We start from the raw sequence: 22,160 nt of genomic DNA, 5'->3' as shown, positions 1-22,160 counted from the left end.
AGCTAGGTCATCTTCAGGAAAATTTAATTGGGCTCATCTCCATGCTAAGGCCATTTAATATACCAAGATCCACTAGCACAAGCTTTGAAGTGACGCAGAACATATCACGACACAGAGGACAAGAGAGACCATACCTTTACTCTTGATCAAGTTGTTTTTAAGAAGCTGGAAACAAGCCTAAATCATACAGACCTCCCAGGGTTGAAGACATTTGGAACAACAAAAATACATTAAGGGTTCAACCAGCTGTGCTGATGGCCTTTCAGAGAAAAGAAACAAGGCGGCAGTTAACCCAAGCACTTAATTTTTGGCCTGGAGGTATAGCTGCTGAATGCTTTGATTCTTTTTGTTCTCTGAACATCTAAGCCCGAGGAAGTAAAAAGCCCTGTGCAATGTAAAACATCAGCCCAACGGGTCAACATGCCTCACTGGCTTTTGGTATCTTGCTTTTTGGGATCAATGCGGTGAAGATGGCGGTTTACCATACAAGTTTTAATGAAAATCCTGCAAAAGAATTGCGGCTGAAGTGACTTGAGGTACCACCATCACAAACAGAAAAGGTCCAGGGGTAATGACAGCAGCTGGCCTACAAAGCTAGCAGGCAAAGCTTGAGAAAGCCTGTAGAGACCCTCAAGCCACCCATAGAACCAGGGCTGTCAGCAAAATCACTTTTGAACTCAACACCCACCCACTGTTTAATTCATGAGAGTCAGAGCCCGTAAAAAGGTATGGATTGTTTCTCGACCTTTGGTGGTCATCAGCTGCTCTTCCTGGCAGTGGAAATGAGATGCTCTATCACTAACCCATCCTTTTGCAAGATGCATTTGGGAAGGAAGTGCTGCTGCTACTGCATCCCTGTGCGTCCAAGCAGCCCCTGGGGCACTTGATGTCATGCCCAGGCTGGGAAAGCACTGAACTAGACAAGCAGGAGAGACTGGCTATAAATAGGGAGTTTGCAGGAGGTGGGAGGAGAGATGAGGCAAAGAAGAGAGTAGGCACTATAAATAGAAAGGAACAGGTCTGGACTGGCAAAGGACTGTGGGTAAGGGGGAAATGGTCAAAAAGACATCGTCTGGCTACTAGGGTCCCTCACACACACAAAAGAACAGAGAGAAATGTACAACAACACAATAGATAGATGTTCAGCCGTGTGATGGGTTCAAGAGCCAAGGGAGGTGGAGAAGCACAGTCGAAAGTACTCCTGCCCAAAGCTATCCAAGCTCGGTGTCTGGGTTGGGGCAGCAAGTACATTAGGAGGGAAGCCATTCTGAAGGTAGCACACCCAGCAGAGAAATGGTCAAGCTCAGTGCGTGATGATAGTCCATGGACATCATAGAAAATGTAGTTCTTAAGGTGTGGAAGGGGAAAAAAATTAGCCTGCGCGAGCTGAGAAGAAGGGCAGGCCACGGACGAAGCTGTCCAGCTTGTTCCGAAAGAGCTCGCTCTGGATGGTCTCATTCAAGTTGCACAGGGGATTTTTGACCACATAGTCCACATAGATCTAAGGGGGAGATGAAAGAACAAGCTGTGAGACCCCCCTGCTCGAAGCCCACTCCAAATTGCCCTTGGAGAGATGGAAACTGAACACTGGAGTCCTGCCTCCCAAACAAATATTTCCATTTCGACTAACCCTGGTTATGCTGTAACTTCCACTTTGTTCTTTCTTCGGGTGCAATTTGCACCTTCCTTCATTCAAGAGCAGTCGGATACTCCAGCAGTAGATACAATACACAATGCCAACAACAGCATGGGATGAACTACTCCTGCATGCTTCCACGTTATAGCCGCCACCGTTGAAGTGATCGCTGACATTACTGCTGAAGTAAATTGCTGCTGTTTGAGGGTAGATGTGAATATATCCCAGGAGGTGAATTAAAGCCCTGAGGAAGCAGGAGTTTGAATCCCTTTCCAAAAAAACAGCTGCACCTCAGTCCTGAACTAGCGGTCTTCCAACATCAGGTAAATACCTTTTTATATACAAAGGTCAAGCTGATCTGTTTTACTCATTGCTGCTGTTCTCCCCACACCTCACCTTCTAGTCTTTAGTTTGTTCATAAAATATAAGAAGTACACCAATAGAAATATGGTATTTCAGTAGCAAATCAGCACTGAAAAAGGTGCTAATAAATTGAAACATTCATTATTATTATTCATGCACTTATCTCCAATAAATTATTTTAGTATACACCACCTGCCATGGAACAGCTCATTTTTTACCTACTACAATACACATAATACAAACACACACACAAATATACATATAAAAACAAAGTAACACATTTTATATTAACTAAATCTGAACAAATTTTATAGGCCTTCTACCCTCCTAATTCTATTATAAACACTTTCCAAACACACCAAAAGAGTGTGACAGTGCAATCCTATGCATGCCTACTTAGAAGTAAGCCCTACTTAATTGAATGGGGCTTACTCCCAGGTAACTATATATAGAGAAGGCTCCACCTTTAAAGGCAGCCAAGAAATAATTTTAGAGATAGGACTGGTGCTGAAGAAAAAAAAAGTCTGTAACAATACTAAGGATTGATCATAAACCATTTCTACTTCTGAATCAACATGTATGCTCCCTAAGATCAGGTGAAGAGTCCCACCTAGGGGGGAAGCACAGCTGGTGGCGACAAGAGACAGGGCCTTCTCAGTATCCATAACAACACTGTGGTGCAACTTGCACTATAACCCACCCCCCAGTTATTTTCCATTAGTCAATTCTTCCAGGACCAGGTAGATGATGTGCTATTCATTATGGCCCTCTCAGCTGTATCTTATTTACCATTTTATTACGATATTGGATATAATTTTTATCCTCACAAGCCAACTTGCATCTTGATTATGTGTTGGAAGGAATGGTAGGAAGGCACACTCCCCAGAATACACCCTTTAGAATCACCGAATGCTGCCTGCCTTTGTTCATTAGAACCCAGCTTTATGTTGGCTCAAAATCACCTAGCAAGTACACAGCAGGCATGGCATTTGGGTACAGTTCTACCTCCCATCCCCACGTGCACCTCAAACCCCCAACCTAGTCATCCTCAACCTGGCATTCTCCGGATGTGTTGGACTACAACTCCCATGATCCCCAGCCAGCTGGCTAGGGGATTATGTGAGTTGTAATCCAACATATCTGGAGAGGGCCAGGTTGGGAAAAGCTGCCTCTAACCTCTCTCTTTTGACAAGTAGCTAAACACAAGACATTAACACTAGGGATTATTGTGGGATGAGGGGGAAATTAAGTGGGCGCACACTGCACTCACACAGCTGTAGATCTGGTGCAGCACGTCCCGGATGTTGCCCACCCCCAAGTCTGTATTCATCACCACCTTGAGCCCTGTGGGTGTCTCATAGTAGTGCAGCTTGTACTTGCTGGTCTGAAAGGAAAGGAAGCCATCCTTCCTGGGGGGCAGAGATTAAGGAGAACTGAAGGAAAGAGAGGTCAGACAGGTAACCTGCAAAGCCCCTGCTCTCCCCCATCCCTGCCTGCCTTCCAAAGTTCCCGCAGTCTTGAAAGCACTGCTTTTTATAGCATGAACAAAGAAGCGTGGTGTCGAACCCGCCCTCCCCATCACAAGACTGACATCTCCGCTGCCCCCTGGGTGGAAAGGATACATATCCACAGGGCTCATCTTGCTAACGAAGGAGCGGATGGAGAAGAGCATGCCGTACATCAGCTTGAACTCCTGCAGAGGGGGAAAGAGAGAGTCTGCACATGCACAGGGAGAAGGGATGAAAATCCATGGCAAGAACACTGGTCAACTACAGACAGTCACACTCACTCGCAATGCTCTAGCGTCACACCGTGGCCAGTTGCATCAGGTCACTCAATGCAACAATCAAGTTATGGTGGTGGTTAACTTTTCCTTCAAACCCTGTTTTATACTTCTCCTGACCTTGTTTTGCTTCCCTGTTTCATGCAGGAGTCAGAGGCACGATGTTGTGACACAACCACCTTCCCAGGAAGACTTACAGCCTCCCACTTCCAGGTTCTAGGCAGTGCCTAGCTGCAACGGGCACTTAAAAATTCTTAGAACAGGCTTATGAAATTTGGTCAAAGTCACTCCACTCCTTCCCTAGTCACATGTTGTCATACTGTGGCCAAAAGGTTCAGAGCGCAGCTTGTTTGCTTGCTTACTTGAGACAGACATTCCTCCCAGGCAGAAAGAGAAGTGACAAATTGCACCCACATCCACCCCTCCCCACCCCACCCCACCCCACGATGACCCTTTTCCAACTGTAGGTGGCACTGCAGCACTATTCCAACTGCCTGACCAGGATATTCCTGGGGTACTCTTTCAATTCAAGGGAAAGAGCACTGAGTAGCAGTGTTGTACCTGCTCCTGCTCTCTCCCTTTTTGGCCATTAAAGTCAAGAAAAAAGACAGCCAATGCAGAGGTGGTGCTATCCCTGGCTGGAAGGAGCACAACAGAGCTAAATGGGCAGCTTCTGCCCATTTAAAGGGCCAGGAAAAGTGGTCAGGATAGCATCATACAACGGCAGCTGCTGAAGTACACTTAACTGAACTGATTTTTAAAAATCTTTTATCATTCTAAAGCATCACACTTAATCAGCTTAACATTTTTTAAATCAATTGACAGCTTAGTCATGTTCACTTGGAATGGAACCAAGTTTTGAAAGCTTTGTATCAGACAAGATTAAGAGAGATGAAACCAAGCAACTTGTAGCATACCCTAAAGCCAAGTTAAATTAATAAAGAAAACAGTCCAATGTGATGAAACTTAAGCCAGCTTTTAACTTCCAGGAGGGGGACATCTCATACTAATGTAACCTTTCTCAGATTGGCATCCTCCAGATGTGTTGAACCACAACTCCCATCATCCCCACCCAGCATGACCATCAACAGGAGTTGTAGTCCAATACATCTGGAGAGGCATCTGCAATGCTTTCCTCAATGCTCAACCCACAAACCACCTTTCATCACCAAAATGCCAATCTCCAGAACATGCATAGCTTTAACAAAACTAAACACACAAAATAAGACCAGCAACGGCCTCTGACCACGTACAAAGTGCAATTCCCTTATCACCAAACAGGATCACCCCACACAGTTTCTAGCAAAGAGGTCAGGCCTGAGCCCCTCGACATATTGAAAGCCAGAGCCTCACCTCCTCTTTGGAGATGCCAGCTTGCTTCTTCCGGTTCCACTCGCTATAGTGTAGGCAGATGCCATTGCGGTCGAAGATATACAAGTTATGCACTGTCATCTGGAAGAAAAGCAGGGGCTCTAGTGTGCACACTTAGTTTGTTTGTATGCATCTCTCCATACATTATACACACACACACACTCTTTTGGCTTTACTGTTTTAACTGAATTCCAAATAAGCATACAGTTCTGAAAAAAATCACAATCAGCTACATATATAGTTAAAAAATAATCCATATATAATCAAAATGAGTAAATCTAATCAAAACATAATCCATATATTGCTAAAAAAAACCTCTGAAAATAATACATTTTATTAAATACAACCAAGGGCGCTGCTAAATAACTACTACTATTTAAAATAATAATATACAGAGAAGAGGCACCCCATCCTAATAGCTCGGGGGGGGGGGTCATGCAAGACTCCCCCCGCAGTCATTCCCCTCCACACCTTCCTCCAGGACACCACAACTGAAGGCATGATGCTTGGCAGCAGGTAGCTAACACCTAAAAAAGATGTCCTCTTCATCATAGGGGATTGGAATGCTAAAGTAGGAAGTCAAGAAATCACCAGGATAACAGGCAAGCATGGCCTTGGTGTACAAAATGAAGCAGGACAAAGGCTAATAGAGTTTTGCCAAAAGAACATGCTGATCATGGCAAACACTCTTTTCCAACAGCACAAGAGGCGACTCTACACATGGACATCACCAGATGGTCAATATCGAAACCAGATTGATTATGTCCTTTGCAGCCAAAGATGGAGAAGCTCTATACGGTCAGTAAAAACAAGACCTGGAGCTGACTGTGGCTCAGATCAGGAGCTTCTTGTTGCAAAATTTCAGCTTAAACTGAAGAACGTAGGGAAAACCACTAAACCATTCAGGTATGACCTAAATCATATCCCTTATGAATATACAGTGAAGGTGAGGAATAGATTTAAGGGATTAGACCTGATAGACAGAGTGCCTGAGGAACTATGGACGGAGGTCCGTAACATTGTTCAGGAGGCAGCAACAAAATCCATCCCAAGGAAAAAGAAATGCAAGAAGGCAAAGTGGCTGTCTGATGAGGCTTTACAAGTAGCTGAGGAAAGAAGGGAAGCAAAAAGCAAGGGAGAAAGGGGAAGATATATCCAACTGAATGCAGAGTTCCAGAGAATAGCAAGGAGAGACAAGAAGGCCTTCTTAAATGAACAATGCAAAGAAATGGAGGAAAACAACAGAATGGGAAAGACCAGAGATCTCTTCAAGAAAATTGGAGATCTCAAGGGAACGTTTTGTGCAAAGACGGGCATGATGAAGGACAAAGAAGGCAGGGACCTAACAGAAGCAGATGAGATTAAGAAGAGGAGGAAAGAATACACAGAAGAACTATACAGGAAAGATCTGAATGTCCCTGATAGCCATGATAGTGCTGTCACTGAACTTGAGCCAGACATCCTAGAGAGTGAAATCAAGTGGGCCTTAGGAAGCATTACTAACAACAAAGCTAGCGGAGATGACAGTATTCCAGCTGAGCTATTTAAGATCCTAAAATATGATGCTGTTAAAGTGCTGCACTCAATATGCCAACAAATTTGGAACACTCAACAATGGCCACAAGACTGGAAAAGGTCAGTTTACATTCCAATTCCAAAGAAGGGCAACGCCAAAGAGTTTTCAAACTACCATATAATTGCGCTCATTTCACATGCCAGCAAGGTTATGCTCAAAATCCTACAAGCTAGGCTTCAGCAGCATGTGAACCGAGAACTACCAGAAGTACAAGCTGGGTTTCGAAGAGGCAGAGGAACTAGAGATCAAATCGCCAACATTCGCTGCATCATGGAGAAAGCAAGAGAATTCCAGAAAAACATCTATTTCTGCTTCATTGACTACGCTAAAGCCTTTGATTGTGTGGATCACAACAAACTGTGACAAATTCTTAAAGAGATGGGAGTACCAGACCACCTTACCTGTCTCCTGAGAAACCTGTATGAGGGTCAAGAAGCGACAGTAAGAACCGGACATGGAACAACTGTTTGGTTCAAAATTGGGAAAGGAGTACGACAAGGCTCTATATTGTCACCCTGCTTATTTAATTTATATGCAGAGTACATCATGAGAAATGCCAGGTTGGACGAATCACAGGTCGGAATTAAGATTGCCGGGAGAATTATCAACAACCTCAGATACGCACACGATACCACCCTAATGGCAGAAAGCGAAGAGGATCTAAAGAGCCTCTTGTTGAGGGTGAAAGTGGAGAGTGCAAAAGCTGGTTTGAAACTCAACATTAAAAAAACTAAGATCATGGCATCTGGCCCCATCACTTCCTGGCATATAGAAGGGGAAGAAATGGAAGCAGTGACAGATTTTATTTTCTTGGGCTCCAAGATCACCGGAGACGGTGACTGTAGCCATGAAATTAAAAGACGCTTGCTCCTTGGGAGGAAAGCTATGGCAAACCTAGACAGCATAGTAAGAAGCAGAGACATCACCTTGCCGACAAAGGTTCGTATAATCAAAGCTATGGTTTACCCAGTAGCAACGTATGGCTGTGAGAGCTGGACTATAAGGAAGGCTGAGCGCCGAAGAATTGATGCTTTCGAACTGTGGTGCTGAAGAAGTCTCTTAAGAGTTCCCTGGGCTGCAAGGAGGTCAAATCAGTCAATCCTAAAGGAAATCCACCGACTGCTCATTGGAAGGACAGATGCTGAAGCTCAAATATTTTGGCCACCTAATACGAAGAGAAAACTCTCTGGAAAAGACCCTGATGCTGGGAAAGACTGAAGGCAAAAGGAGAAGGGGACGGCAGAGGATGGCTAGATAGCATCACCGATGCAATGAATATGGACTTGAGCACACCCCGGGAGAGAACGCAGGACGGGAAGGCCTGGCGTGCTATGGTCCATGGCATCACAAAGAGTCGGACACGACTGAAGAGCAACAACAAGCTATGCAGAGTCAGGTTTCCTTTAGGATGCTGCCTGTGGTTGGCTTGTGCTCAGGACTTGCGAGCCCCCGCCCATCCTGGGCCTGCAGCTTGGGTCCCTGACTTGAGCCACCTGCCACACGCCCGCTCTGGCGGGATCGCTTGTAGGCCAGGCAACGCAGGACTAAGCACGCTGACTAGGAAGCAAGTCCCGTGGAACCAAGCGGGCTCTGTTCTGAGTAAACCTGCTCAGGGAAAATGCCTTTGTCTTGGAAAGTAGAAATATAGGTGGGGGGAAGATAACCCCTTCCCCCCATACAGACAGCCGCCCCCAGCCCACTCCCCTTTCCTTACTGAGGCAGTCTCACCGTCTTCTCCTTCGTCTCTATGGCAACCGCACCCTGCCCCAGCCGCTTCGTAAACCCTTCTACTTCCGGGGGAGTGACGCGACACACGCGCTCGCCGATTGGTCGGCTCTTCGGCGCGAGCGTGTCTTTTCAGCTGTCCCCGCCCACTCCTGTCTTGATCATCCGCTCGCGCGCTCTTCTGTCTGACTCAGTCCCGCCCATCTCACCGCGACCGGGGCGCCGCTGCCCTCGAGCAAGATGGCGGCGCCGGCCTCAACTCGTCCCGCCCAATGGATGCCAGGAGTTGCGCGGGCCCAAGGGGGAAATGTTGGGTGCACTGTGAAGACTGGTCGTGCGGCCTAGAGGTGGGTGAGAGGAGGAGGAGGAGGACAAGGGAGCGCGTGGGTGATTCAAACGGCGGCTGGGCGGGGAAGAGGGAAAGAAGAAGCTGGGCAAGCCTGAGGGGAGGGGGAGGGGGAGGGGGAGGGGGAGGGGGAGGGGGAGGTCTAAACGTGGGGGAGGGGCTGGGATTTACCTCAAGGATTGGGGAGGGGCCTGTACAAGGTGGGTGCGGCCCGGGTGGTTGACAGGCAGGAGCAGGGAATTGTGGGTGGGGCATAAGGACTGAGCAGGCGGGGGTGAGGCTGGGACAAGGTGATCTACCTGAGGGGGCATCTCAGGTAGATTACCTGAGGTGCCTTCTCCCATATCAACTTGCTGGTTTACTCAGATCAGCCTTCCACAAGCGGGTGCCTTCTGGATTAGCTGGACTGCAACTCCCATCATTCCCCGCCAGCATGATGGGAGTTGCAGTCGAGCCCATCTGGAAGGAACCCGCTTGGCAAAGGCTGTCAGAATAAGGGCTCCCGCTTGTCCCGTTGCTACATCTGACGGCAGCTGGGGCAGGGCGGCGCCAAGGGTAGGCATGGTTGGGCACTTGCTGGGGGCCGGCACTCCAGTGGGGCCCCACCGACAAGAATCCCCTGGAGCTGCGCCTCCTCTTCTCCATTGCAGCCTGCTTGTCCACCTGTTTCTCGCTCTGGCCCAGACAACAGAGGTGGTGAGAGGAGCAGCAGCAGATGCACTGCCTCTCAGCCTAGCAAGCAAGCAAGCTATCAGAAAGAGGAAGAGGAGAAGTCGCAGCTGGTGACAATGGCACGGGGAAGGCAGACTCATTGAGGGAGGGGCTCACTGAGAGCCCTCAGAAACCTGGAGCCTGCACCAGTTGGGGGGAGGGCCTTTTCTGTGGTGGACTGGAGGAGGGATCTAAGGGTATCTGGGTGGACAGGGCTTAAGCGGTGAGAATTAAGCCCTACACACCCACCCAGGACTGGGATGTGGAGAACAGCATCCTCACATGGGGCAGAGCACAAGAACAAAATTAGGAAAGGGGGCAGTGGGACCCAGCTTCAGCTGGGCTCCCCCCACACCTAATGTTACCTGTGTTCTTCCCGTTGGTGCTCTGTTAATTTCTGTGTCCCTCTGGGTGCCATTTCCTCTTCTAGGGTCCAGTTAGGAAGCAGTGCCTGCCCAGTCTTTTCCTGTGGCCCTAAACGAGGCATCTCCTTCCAGCAATTTTTCTCCAGCACTCTGGACAGATCAACACATGTGAGTGGGCCTTCCTCTTATTGGAAACCTGTTGTCATGGGATGTTCCATTATGACAAAGACTCTGGGCTTCTGAACGCAGAACTCCTGCGGCCCAGCTGGCTGGGGAAAACGCTTTGGAACGCCACCCTCACACCCCGGCCATGGCGGAGAAGAGCACCCTTCGGACTTTGGCCTCCTCCATCCACAGCGAAGATCTCTTGAGCGACATGGAGTTTCTGCCAGGCTCAGACCCCACAACCCCAGTGCAGCAGGTTCCTTCTTCTCAGTTGGCCACCCCGTATAACTCCAAGGTGACGGCGCAGCTCTACACATCCCTCCGTCAGAGCCGGCAGGCTGAGGCTGAGGCCCGTGCCCACCTGGAGAACCAGCACAGCTTGGCCCTGGCCAGGGAAGCCGAGGCTGCCGAGGTAGACCTGGATACTCTGGCTGAAGAGTTGAACCACAGGCTTTCAACCAGCGTGGAGGCCAGTGCATACAGGAAGGTGAGGAAGGGAGGGGAGGCCCTACAGGAAGGCGGCTGAGGAGGGGAGAGTCAAGGCGCAGGGAGACGCAAGATAAACATTCAGGTCTCCTTCCCTCTTCCAGGGTGCTGCTGTCGAGTCCCGCCACATCACGGAGATGGAGAATGTGCGCTGTCACCTACAGAGCATGCTCCGGTCAAGGGATCCAGCCCATGGTGAGGGTGGGGCAGGGCAGGGCAGGGTGGGATTTGGTTGCCAGTTGTGAAGAAGATGGAGCAACCAGGCATTCCATAACAGAAGGGAACTGGCAAGACCCCAATGCCAGGTCTTGTATCAGGGGTGCAGAACCTCAGACCTGCAGCCAAATTGGGCCCTCTGGGGTTCCCTCGATAGCAATGCCCCTTTCCCTGACTGCTGATGATTTGGTGGTTTCTTCGTTATTGCCCATTCTAAAAGATTGAAATGCTTCCTCTGAGGCTTAGATACTGGCAATAAGAACTTTAAGCTCAAATATGCTGTTAATTTTGGTCTTGGCCCGCCCCTTTTGCCTTCAGCCCCACCCACTTTTGGAATGCAGCCCTCAAGAGCTTCTCCAAAATGGAATTTGGCCCTCAGGCTGAAGAAGGTTCAACACCCCTGCGTTATATCCACTTTGTGGCATCCATTAACTGCCACCCTTTCCTTGATGTCTTGCCTCCTTCCTAAGGGCTTTGCCGTAGCAAGCTCCCTCAATCAGCCGCTCAAGCAACTTTACTTCCGGTTCTGGGCGCATTGAACAATGGAGAGGCGAGTCCAACACCCTGAGTGGCTGATTCTCCAGCCGTTCAGTGCATGTCTGTGACACAGCCTCTCCTCCTTCCCTAGGCATGGCAGTGGATACTCAAAGCTTGTTGTAAAACTAGTCTTAATTTGTTTGATTTTTGTGGAGCATCACATTTTCTTAACCTTATGGCTGCCATGTTGGAGGGTACTTGAAAATCTTCTGAATTAACACTCAGCTGCCACTTTGTGCTTGTGTACCAGTATATGCATGGGGCAGAGCCAGACACACAACCATGATGTGTGGGGTGGGGGTGGGGGCTCTTAGTTTGCTCTACAGCAGCTTCTACTGCTGAAGAGGCAAGCTGCTTTCCAGTTTAAACTTGTGGCTAGCCTCTTCAGCATGTGGTGAAAAAATGCCATTCATTCGGCATTTTCGTCTGTGATTTTCATTGCAGTCCGCTGCCTTAGAAAAGGGATTTTTCAACTGAAGTAGCGGTTTTGTGTCTATGTTGCTGTACCCAGGGGCGGCTGCTGCTCTCTTTCAGTGCATTGTCAACCTACACATCATCTCTAAGAGATTTGCGAGCTTGTGCTATTTTATTTATTTAATTAATATGGCTATCCATCAACAGATATTCTCTTGGTGGCTTACAGAGCAAAAAGTAATTTAAAAAATGTCAAAAATACAATAGCTAAAAACAGAAAACAATTAAAATGTTTTATAAAATACAGGATAAAGATGTTCTTCTAGCAGGGAGAAAACAATTTGCTCAGATTAAAACCCGCACTAAATTGTCAATAGCCCAAGATTTATTTAAAACACAAGATTGTTTAAAATGCCCAAGTTAATAAAAAGATCATCACCTGGCTCTCCCAAGTGTAGTCTGCAGGGCGGTGCTGCAGCATTGCTAGCTGCATTTGCAGCGCACTTCATGAATCCGAGTTCCTGCAGGTTGGGCCCTGCAGTGGGAACATGTTTTCCTTCTGCTTGAGCTCTTCACGGTGCTAAACAAGAAAATTTGCCATCAGCGTTGAGCTCTTGCCCTTGGGATTGTGAAAAAACAGAGAGAGGCTCTTGAGGCCTTACACAGATTGGTGTGCTCTCAGCAAGGCCTTGCTCCATGACAAAAACAGGGGGGAGCAGTTCTTCCCACGGTGGTGTGTCTGTGGCTCTCGGTACTGCTTATTGTAGGGGGCCCCTTGAGCACTGCAGGGAAATCAGTACTTGACTTTACACCGCCGGCTGTCCTGTTCCAGCGACAGTAGCAGGGGAGGGAGCTGGTTCCGTTTCCCTTGGGCCTCCCAGCTACTCCTGACCTGCAGATGCAATTTCCCTCTCTCACCCCGCAGGGGATGTCATGGCGCTGGGGACCTTTGAGCGGAAAGACGACGACTCCTTCGAGAGTGACAGCACGGCTGCTCTGCTCAAGTAAGAGTATCTCGGGTCCTTCACAGGCTTCCTATACCTGGGATCAGTCAGTGTTGTAGCCAAGTGTTACGTGGCTGCTCCCAATTGCGGAGGCGGCTGCGTCTCTAGGACCAGATAAAGGTTTTCCTGCTGAAACTGTCAGGGGAATTTCATGGCCTGCTGAGGGACTGCCATGTCTCCTTGTCGTTGTTTTTATTGGGGACCTGTGGACACAATGGGTTACCCTGGTCTCTGTTCCCTGTTTGCTCACACAGTTGAAGGATTAATGGAGACACCTTCTTTTGGCCTGGAGAGGTGATCACATGAAAAATAGCAGGTCCAACTGAGGGGTCAGCGTTCCCCAAACTGGTGATCTCCAGGTGTGTTGGACTGCAACTCCCATCATTCCCACACATCTGGAGAACACCAGGTTGGGGAAGACTGTGATGGGTGGAGTTCACAGTTCCATAGAGACATACAGGGACACAATGTATGAGCAGTATCCTAAGGAGAGGGGCTAGGATCGGGGTGCCAGGAGAATCACTGGACAAGGGGACAGCCCTTGGGGTGGCCAGGGAGGGAGTGGTTCAGCCAATGTAATGCCTATCTAGCAGTCTAATTTGGGAGGGAGGGATAGACCGGGAGCCAGATCTCCTGGGTGCTCATCCTGCTTTTCTCAGTGTTGTGGAAGAATGGGAGCAGCAGGAGGTTGGAGGAATTGTGGTTGATTTCAAGGGAGCCCCTGCTCTGTTAACGTCCCCTTCACTGTTTTGCCTCAGTGCCCGACCCCTGCAAGAGGCCTCTCCACCTGGCTCCTTGATGGGCTTCGAGGAGCTCTTTCCTCGCTACACCAGCCTGCGACTGGGCCACCTCCACGAACATCCTCTGTACGGCAATTCACACCTGCTGAAAGACTCTTTGGACAAGGAGCAGGCCCGGCGGAAGGTGAGTGATCCCAGGCAAGCTGTGTGTTCTCAAGGCTTTGCAAAGGATTGTGGGCGAACGAGGAAGCAGGTGGCCACCAGGCCTGGAAATCCCCAGACGGGAGTTTCCTCTCCCCCAACTCACTTAAATAGAGGCCAAAGCTCTTTTAAAGGCATATTCCTCCAACACCAGGGCTGTTGAACCTCTTTCGGCCTGAGGGCTGAATTCTGTTTCAGAGAAGCTCTCAGGGGCTGCGTTTGAGGGGTGGCCAGGGCCGAATGATCAGTTCTTGGGGAAAGGGGGCAGGACCATCTCGGGAACCTCAGAAGGCTGGATTGGGACCCCAGAAGGGCTGCATTTTGCCTTTGGGCCTGAGGCTGGTGGAGGCTGGTGGCTCTGATGTCAGTGGGGCGATGAATCCACTCCGGGTTTCAGTCAGAACTTTAAAGGAGTTCTCCAAGGTGCTTTGCACCAGGTTCTCACTGAAACCCGAGTGGATTCACCACCCCATTGACATCGGAGCCACCAGCCTCCACTGGTTTTACACACCTGTCCTGAACCAAAAAGGCCCTGCTGTTGGGTGATTACTGCGATAATGTTCCACAAGTGCCTACCTCAAATGGAGCCTAATAAATCCGCCCCTGCAGCCCTGCCCTTCCCTCATTCTCACCTGAGCCCCTCCAAATTGCCAGGATTACTGCTTTGCATTAGGCCGCCAAAGCTTCTTGAAGGACGGCCCAATATGGATCAGAGGAAGGAGGAGGAAGTGGTCATGTGATCTGCGACGTCAATAGAGCTTCAGCTATTGGGCGGTACAGACATTAATTAAATAAATACATAAAGCAAAGCTACTCAGCTTAGCCAGTATCATGGCCCGTAATTAGCTTTTTGTCCTCCTAGCCATGTGGCCCCCTTTACCCTCAGCATGGGCAGAGTCCCTTCTCTGCTCACAACATATCCCCGCCAGCCAGAACATACTCTCTGGTAGCGGCTTCTGCTGTCATCTTGCTCTCTGCCTCCTAACCTCTTACGTGCCTGATAAGGGGAGAATGAGAGAGTTTGCAAAAACTGCTTGAGCCACTAATAGCTGTTAAGAAGAGGGTTCAGGAATCAGGGCTGCCAGCTGTTGTTGTTGATGGACCTCATGTTCTTCCCCAAAGACCCCAGGAGTCCTGACTTCTCTTCCAAGAGAAGTGGCTAAAATCCAGCAGATCTGTTTCTCAGTGCCGCCTTCCTCTCTCATGCAAAATGAAGACTGTATTTCATGTACCTACAAACATAGAACTCAGGATCTCACATGGAACCTGGCATTCAAAAACTGCAACTTTAATTTAAAAACAATCACAAGTTTCTAGTCCATAGAAGCTGCAGAAACATGTTTGAAAATGCACAAGTAGTGAATTCGAGTCAAAAAGAAGCTAAGCAGGACTTCCAGAGATCCCTGGTGTTCTACATAGTTCCTTTCCAGTCCTCACTCCCCGAAAGGCTTGCTAAGTCAGAATATTTTGTGGAAAATCTACAACTGTGAATGAAAATGTGCTTGATTTGCATAATCTAGGTTGCTGAACATGGATCTTTTTGGGGTGGAATTTGGATTTGTTTAGCTGCTCAAAGTGTATATAACCCAGCACAAGACAACATGGCACCGTAATAATTAACATGGAAAAGATTTATTCCAGCTTGACTAGTATAGAGTTGGGTCTCTGCTGTCTTCACAAACATGCACTGAAGAGGTAGGCAAGTTCTATCCTTTTCCTACTCTTTAAGCCAGAAGTGGGCTGGCTACAGTCTTTGCATGGTCTACGACTTTTTTCTTTCTTGATTCCTGTGACTTACAAATTCATTTTAAATTTAAGAACATAAGAAATGCTGTGCTGGATCAGACCAAGGGTCCATCTCATCCAGCATTTTGTTCACACAGAATTGCCAACCAGCTGTCTGTGGGAAACCTACAAGCAGGACATGAGCACCCTCCCAGTCCTGTTCCTCAGCAACTGGTGTACATAGGCATGCTGCCTCTGATGCTGGAAGTAGCATATAGCCACCAGGACTAGTAGCCATTGATAGCCTTCTCCTCCAGGAATTTGTCTAACCCCCTTTTAAAGCCATCTCAGTTGGTGGCCATCACTGCATCTTGTGGAAGTGAATGTCATAGTTTAACTCTGCGCTGTGTGAAGAAGTCCTTCCTTTTATCTCTCCCGAATCTCCCATCATTCTGCTTTATGGGAGGACCCCACTGGGTTCTAGTATTATGGGAGAGGGAGAAAAACATATCCCTATCCACTTTCTCCACACCATGCATCATTTTGTACCCCTCTATCATGACTCGCCTTAGTCACCCTTTTTCTAAGCTAGACAGTCCCAGATGTTGTAACCTTTCCTCATAGGGGAGTTGCTCCAGCCCCTTGATCATTTTAGTTGCCCTTTTCTGCACTTTTCCCAACTCTAGAGTACCGTGTTGTTGTTTTTTACAAAAGCAAGAGTGTCTTCTCAGATTTCATTTTAAAGCTTTAAGAAACTCCTAATCACGTGTGAAGTGCCTTCCTGGACCAGACCAAAGCCTGCCTCGTCTAGCTACTATGCTGTCCAAGAAATTGGCCAGTGACCACAAGCAGATTGCTTGTGCCCACCTTTAAGCCCCTCTGATGGTGAGGACAGTTAACAGTGGGGGGTGGGTGGCAAATTCCCATGAAGTGACCTCAGTTGAGCCCCCTGGCCTGGCTTGTGTTCAGTTTCCCGCAAACTCCAGTCTGTCCTCACATCTGTAGACAGAGCTCCTGGCTCCCAGCTCGCTCCTCCCTTCTGTTCCAATCCTCTTCCAGAGGGGTGGTGACAGGTGCTGGTGGTGGCGATGCACAGAGAAAGTTTGATCTTGCGGGGAGGAGGCACTGGCAGGCCACAGACCCAGCCCACGTGCTGTTGAAATGAGCCTGACCTTGCAGGAGCTGCTGCCCAGCTTCTTGCACAGCTTTAAGCCGCTTGCTGGGTGGGCGGAGGGCTGGTCAGCCTCCTCCAAGGCTCAGTTTAGCCCTCTAAGCCTCTTAGAACGCAGCCTGCCCCCCCCCCCCCCCCGTGCTGCTGGGAAACCAAAGTCAGCTTTCCTGGTTGCTCTTCTAGAACATCCTCTTCACTCCTGGATGAAATTTTCGGGGGATCTCCTGACACAAAGCTCTGCTCTTTGGGGAGGCAGATGGGAGTTGGCTCCTGTTCTGTGGCCCACAGCATTCCCCATGCAAGTTAAGCAAGCCCAGAACATCAGGGCTTGATTTTTAAAGTAGGGGTGTAGGACCACAGGGGACAACATGTGCCTTCTTGGTGACCCTCTAGGGTTCCCCAAATGGCCACGTCCTTTTCCCACAACCACCAACCATTTCCTGACTTTTCCCCCATCTGAAAAAGTTTGAAATGCCTCTCCTAAGGTTTCATTACTGGCAGGCAGAGCTTGCAGCTAAAATATGCAGGTATCTGGGGCCCTGCCCCTTTGGCCCCACCCACACTGGAATGGGGTCTCCGAGAGCTTCTCCAAAATGGAATTTGGCCCTCAGGCTGAAAGAGGTTCAATACCTCTGTTTTGAAGATTCCCCTTGGCTTGATCCTCCTTGGACGTTAAGTTTTCCGACATGGGACTCTTTCCTCCTGCCTAGTCCCAGAGATGCAGGAATAGGGTTCCCGAAAGGCACTGCTAGTGTCTCAGGCTTGTATCTCAGCACTGAAAAGAGGCATGTGGGCCTGAGCACCCCCAGCCCCACAACTGCATACATTTGGAACACCCATTCCTTTGATAGCCAAGGCTGATTCGCACAGGTATATTTTGATGGAAGATGCACCACAAATGATCTTTCCTGTCAGCATTCTCAGGGTAGCAGGAAAATCGAAAAAGTGCCTGATACCAGGCGACTTGTCTGTTTAGCCCAATACTGTCTGCCCTGGCAGGCAGCAGCCCTTCAGGGTGGCCAGCAGAGATCTTTCACATCACCTGCTACCTAATCCGTTTAAAAAACACCAACCCGGAGATGCCAGGATTGAACCTGGGATCTGCATGCAAAGCCGGGATCGACCATGGAGCTAAGAGAAGCTCAAGTGTTTTAAAGGGTCCAGCAGGGGAGGTCTTTGCCAGGGGCTGAAAAGACAAGACAAGCCTCCATGTCACATTCAGCGGATCCTCTGCACTGTTCCCAAGCCCTGAGCTGTGGAGGGGTTCAAAGGTAAACACCAGCTGCATTGGAGGCCAGTGGCTCCGGTGTCAGTGGGGCGCTGAATCCACACCGGGTTTCAGTCAGGACCAATCAGAACTCTAAAGGAGCTCTCCAAGGTACGGAAGCAGAACTCCTTTAGAGTTCTGACTGAAACCCGGAGCAAATTCATCACCCCACTGACATCAGAACCACAGGCCTCCACTTACCAGGCTTTTGAATTGTGTTCAGAAAAGGGCTGGGAGCCCATGAAGCTTTCCACCCCTGGGCGACTTTTCCCTTAAGCTAACTGAGCCAGTCTCCTCCACCTTTTTCTCAGGCCAGCCTTCCCCAAGCCAACATTCTCCAGATCTGTTGGACTGCAGCTCCCATTGTTCTCAGACAGCTGAGAATGATGGGTGTTGCAGTCCAACACATCTGGAGACTACCGGCTTGGGGAAGGCTGGCGTAGAGGCGGAATTCTAAGGTAACTCTGGAGTGAACTCATTCCCAAGAGGCGAAAATCTGGACGGAGGTGAACATCGACACCTGAATGGTTTTGTTCATGTGAACCAGGCAGGATCAGGCCTACTTCTATCTGCCATCGAAAGGAGGATGTCTTCCACCCTAGACACAGATGAGGACCCTGGTTTCACTGAACAGGATCCTCCATGTCACGGGAAAAGTGAGGAACATGCTCCTCTGTTTAAAAGAGAGTGTGAACAGGAGGCACATCATCCTGGATAATCCACATGGATTATGGCAGTAAAAACAGGAATCTGGCTCAGAACCTGACATCCTGAGAATCTCCAGCTTTCATTTTAGGTTTGGGTTTTGTTTTGTTTTTTAAATCCAAGTGTCTATCCCTCATGGCTGCATTGGGAAAACAAAATGGGAAAAACGGACTTTCAAGGGGTGTTGGGCAGGGTTTCCAGGGGCTGGGGTTTGTGTGCCCGCCTCCCAGCTGAGCAGAGCAGAGCAGAGCAGAGCAAGCTGCTTCAGCTGGTCCAGGGACTACAGAAGCAAGCAAGCTCCCAGAGAGCGAGCGACCAGAGCAACCGAACAGGGGGAGCAAACAGGAGTTGGCCAGGGGAGTTCGGCAGGGGAGGTCAAGGGGGAGGCCCCTAACATTTTTATTTATTTTTTTTTATTTTTTTACTAACTTTTTTTCATTTATTTGTCTTGTAACACACACTTCCACACCAGTGGGACTCTGCTTTTAACCTCTACTGAGTAGAGGAGCAGGCACAGGCTAGTCTAGAACAATCACAAAGCTAGACACAAAAAGGGAAAAGAGGCTATGGAAATTCCTGACTTGTGTGGCGGATAACTTCTTCCTACAGAAAGTAGAGGAAGGAACTAGAGGATCGGCTATCCTTGACTTGATCCTAACCAACAGAGATGACTTAGTGGATAAAGCAGCAGTTACAGGAACTCTGAGGGAAAGCGACCATGTTGTACTTGAGTTCTTGGTTCTAAGGGAAGCAAAAGCTGAGTGTAGTCAAACACGTACCCTGGATTTTAGGAAAGCTGATTTTCATAAACTCAGAACAATGATCAGTAAGGTCCCATGGCAAGCGATGCTAGTGAGAAAAGGAGTCCAAGATGGGTGGGAGCTTTTAAAAAAGGAAATGCTCAAGGCACAATCACAAGCAATTCTAACAAGAAGAAAAGGTGGAAGACAACAGAAGAAGCCAGTGTGGCTTCACAAAAAGCTTAGGGATGACCTGAAAACAAAAAAGGACACATATAGGAAGTGGAAAGAAGGCCAAGTAACAAAGGAAGAGTACAGGCAGATAGCACAGAATTGCAGGGATGGCGTCAGGAAGGCTAAAGCTGAGAATGAGCTGAGGTTAGCAAGGGATGTTAAAAACAACAAAAAGGCTTTCTTCAGCTACGTGCATAGTAAAAGGCAGAGGAAAGAAATGGTGGTTCAGCTATTAAATAAGGATGGCAAAATGATCACAGATGACAAAGAAAAGGCAGAGGTGCTCAATTCCTATTTTGGCTCAGTCTTCTCCCAAAAGAGGGTCTATGACCCCCCTGGCAAAGGCGAAGTACAGGCTGAAGGGGCAGGATTGCAGCTTGAGATCGACAGGCATATGGTCAAGGAACACCTCATTACTTTGAATGAGTTCAAATCTCCAGGGCCAGATGAACTGCATCCTAGAGTCATAAAGGAACTGGCAGAAGAACTCTCAGAACCGCTGTCTATTCTCTTTGAGAAATCATGGAGGACGGGGGAAGTGCCAGATGACTGGAGGAGGGCTAACGTTGTCCCTATCTTCAAAAAGGGTAAAAAGGAGGAACCTGGGAACTACAGACCAGTCAGTCTGACATCAATCCCTGGGAAAATTCTGGAGCAGATCGTAAAGCAATCCATCTGGAAGCACCTTGACAACAATGCCGTGATTACTCGAAGCCAACATGGATTTGTCAAAAACAAGTCCTGCCAGACAAATCTGATCTCATTTTTTGATCAAGTCACCTCCCTTGTAGACCGTGGGAATGCTGTAGACATCATATACCTCGACTTCAGCAAAGCTTTTGACAAAGTGCCCCATGATATCCTGATGAGCAAACTAGCTCGAAGTGGGCTAGATGAAACAACGATCCGGTGGATCCACAGTTGGCTACAGAATCGGACTCAAAGAGTGCTTATCAATGGGACCTTCTCAAGCTGGGGAGAGGTAACGAGTGGGGTACCGCAGGGCTCAGTCCTGGGCCCAGTGCTCTTCAACATTTTTATTAATGACTTGGAGGAGGAGGTGCAGGGAATGCTGATCAAATGTGCAGATGACACAAAATTGGGAGGGATAGCTAATACTTTGGCAGACAGAAACAAAATTCAAAGTGATCTGGATAGACTGGAGCTCTGGGCAGAAAACAACAGAATGGCATTTAATAGGGACAAATGCCAAGTTCTGCACCTAGGAAAAAGAAACCAAATGCACAGTTACAAGATGGGGGATACGTGGCTCATCCACACTACGAGCGAGAAGGATCTTGGAATTGTTGTCGATCACAAGCTGAATATGAGCCAACAATGTGATGTGGCTGCAAAAAAGGCAAATGCTCTTTTGGGCTGCATTCATAGAAGCATCGCTTCCAAATCCCGGGAAGTACTAGTTCCCCTCTACTCAGCACTGGTTAGGCCTCATCTGGAGTACTGTGTCCAGTTTTGGGCACCACACTTTAAGAAGGATGCAGACAAACTGGAGAGGGTTCAGAGGAGGGCAACAAAGATGATCAGGGGACTGGAAACAAAGCCCTATGAAGAGAGACTGAAAGAACTGGGCATGTTTAGCCTTGAGAAGAGAAGACTGAGGGGAGATATGATAGCACTCTTCAAGTACTTGAAAGGTTGTCACAGAGAGGAAGGCCAGGATCTCTTCTCGATTATCCCAGAGTGCAGGACACGGAATAATGGGCTCAAGTGACAGGAAGCCAGATTCCGGCTGAACATCAGGAAAAACTTCCTGAGTGTCAGAGCAATACGACAATGGAACGAATTACCTGGGGAGGTGGTGGGCTCTCCTACACTGGAGGCCTTCAAGACGAGGCTGGACAGCCATTTGTCAGGGATGCTCTTACTTGGATTCCTGCATTGAGCAGGGGGTTGGACTCGATGGCCTTGTAGGCCCCTTCCAACCCTACTATTCTATGATTCTATTCTATGCCCTGCACATTTGCCTCTCCCACGGGTATTCTTTTCTGCTAGCTCACCTACCTCCCCACCTGTCCCCGCCTGCGATATCCTTTCACAGCAACTGCATACATAGCAATCAGGGACCCTCCATCATGCCTGCATTTACCCATCTCCTGCTACCAACTGCTGGGGCCATCGGAGGAAGACGACGCAGCAGCTCTTCCACCCTGTTTAGATCCAGCTCCATGACCTGCTGGACTACTTTTTTATTGCAAATATAACAAAAATAAAAAGGGGGGTAATAGGAACAAAAGATTGGAAAGAAAGAAAGAAAGAAAGAAAGAAAGAAAGAAAGAAAGAAAGATGACATAAAAGCATATCCAATCACAATAATCATTCACAACATCATTAATAAAAAGAAAAAAAGAGAAAGATTTGACACTTCTATTTCAATTTTATATATTAATATAAGCAGTCCATTTAGCTAAATAAGCATCCAAATGAAATTGATGGCAGTAGGATATATGTCCAAATAGAGAGAACTAGTCTCAAGATGCTGGAAAAATAGTTTATTCTTTAAGGGAGCAATCCTATGGCCTCTAGTCAGTGGCTAGACAGCTATAAGATACTTCGGTTTCCGGGAACCAACCTCGGAGCCCACACTCCCCTGAGAACCGACCTTCCTCCCGCTCCTGTGCTGCCTCACAGGCAACTCGGAACAGCCCCGTGCCTTGCGCT

The 22,160-nt window shown here is 48.4% G+C and overlaps 2 protein-coding genes across 9 annotated transcripts in view; one reads left to right on the top strand and one right to left on the bottom strand.

The window, feature by feature from the left end:
- Positions 1-2: 2 nt before the first annotated feature.
- Positions 3-8,506, bottom strand: TRAPPC1 (trafficking protein particle complex subunit 1). Of its 4 annotated transcripts, none has more exons than XR_014783991.1 (6): positions 8,458-8,506; positions 5,136-5,234; positions 3,622-3,692; positions 3,270-3,408; positions 1,631-1,833; positions 117-1,501 (listed from the first exon to the last, which is right to left on the bottom strand). XR_014783991.1 is itself a non-coding variant. In XM_084806670.1 (5 exons), the coding sequence occupies exons 2-5, from the start codon at positions 5,232-5,234 to the stop codon at positions 1,373-1,375; spliced, it is 438 nt and encodes a 145-aa protein (XP_084662796.1). In that variant the 5' UTR covers positions 8,444-8,478; the 3' UTR covers positions 3-1,372. The 4 variants fall into 4 exon arrangements, 2 of the variants coding, with proteins under 2 accessions (XP_084662796.1, XP_084662797.1); XR_014783990.1 differs by having other exon boundaries at positions 8,444-8,478; XM_084806670.1 differs by lacking the exon at positions 1,631-1,833 and having other exon boundaries at positions 3-1,501; positions 8,444-8,478.
- A 92-nt stretch (positions 8,507-8,598) lies between these two features.
- CNTROB (centrobin, centriole duplication and spindle assembly protein) overlaps positions 8,599-22,160 on the top strand; it is a 51,933-nt gene continuing 38,371 nt past the window's right edge. For 3 of the 5 annotated variants that reach the window (XM_084806666.1, XM_084806664.1, XM_084806668.1), the window contains exons 1-5: positions 8,714-8,801; positions 9,942-10,528; positions 10,632-10,722; positions 12,620-12,698; positions 13,457-13,622. In XM_084806666.1, the coding sequence (XP_084662792.1) occupies positions 10,187-10,528; positions 10,632-10,722; positions 12,620-12,698; positions 13,457-13,622 (678 nt within the window). In that variant the 5' untranslated portion in view covers positions 8,714-8,801; positions 9,942-10,186. Of the gene's footprint in view, positions 8,802-9,941; positions 10,529-10,631; positions 10,723-12,619; positions 12,699-13,456; positions 13,623-22,160 lie in introns of those variants that run through there. The other 2 variants (XM_084806665.1, XM_084806669.1) reach the window with 2 other exon arrangements.

This window comes from Heloderma suspectum, chromosome 6, assembly GCF_057233095.1.
Source record: "Heloderma suspectum isolate Gila_16-S chromosome 6, 16-S_ref, whole genome shotgun sequence".
NCBI lineage: Eukaryota > Metazoa > Chordata > Lepidosauria > Squamata > Helodermatidae > Heloderma > Heloderma suspectum.
Note: the sequence above shows the minus strand (reverse complement) of the source record. Positions and strands in the feature narration are given on the sequence as shown.

Excerpts from the sequence above, each read along its gene's own strand:
- TRAPPC1 (XM_084806671.1), bottom strand. The coding sequence starts at position 5,234 with ATGACAGTGCATAACTTGTATATCTTCGACCGCAATGGCATCTGCCTA. Across the intron at positions 3,693-5,135 it reads CTGGCATCTCCAAAGAGGAG|GAGTTCAAGCTGATGTACGG; the intron begins GTGAGGCTCTGG and ends CCCCCTCTGCAG. Across the intron at positions 1,502-3,269 it reads TGCACCAGATCTACAGCTGT|ATCTATGTGGACTATGTGGT; the intron begins GTGAGTGCAGTG and ends TCTCCCCCTTAG.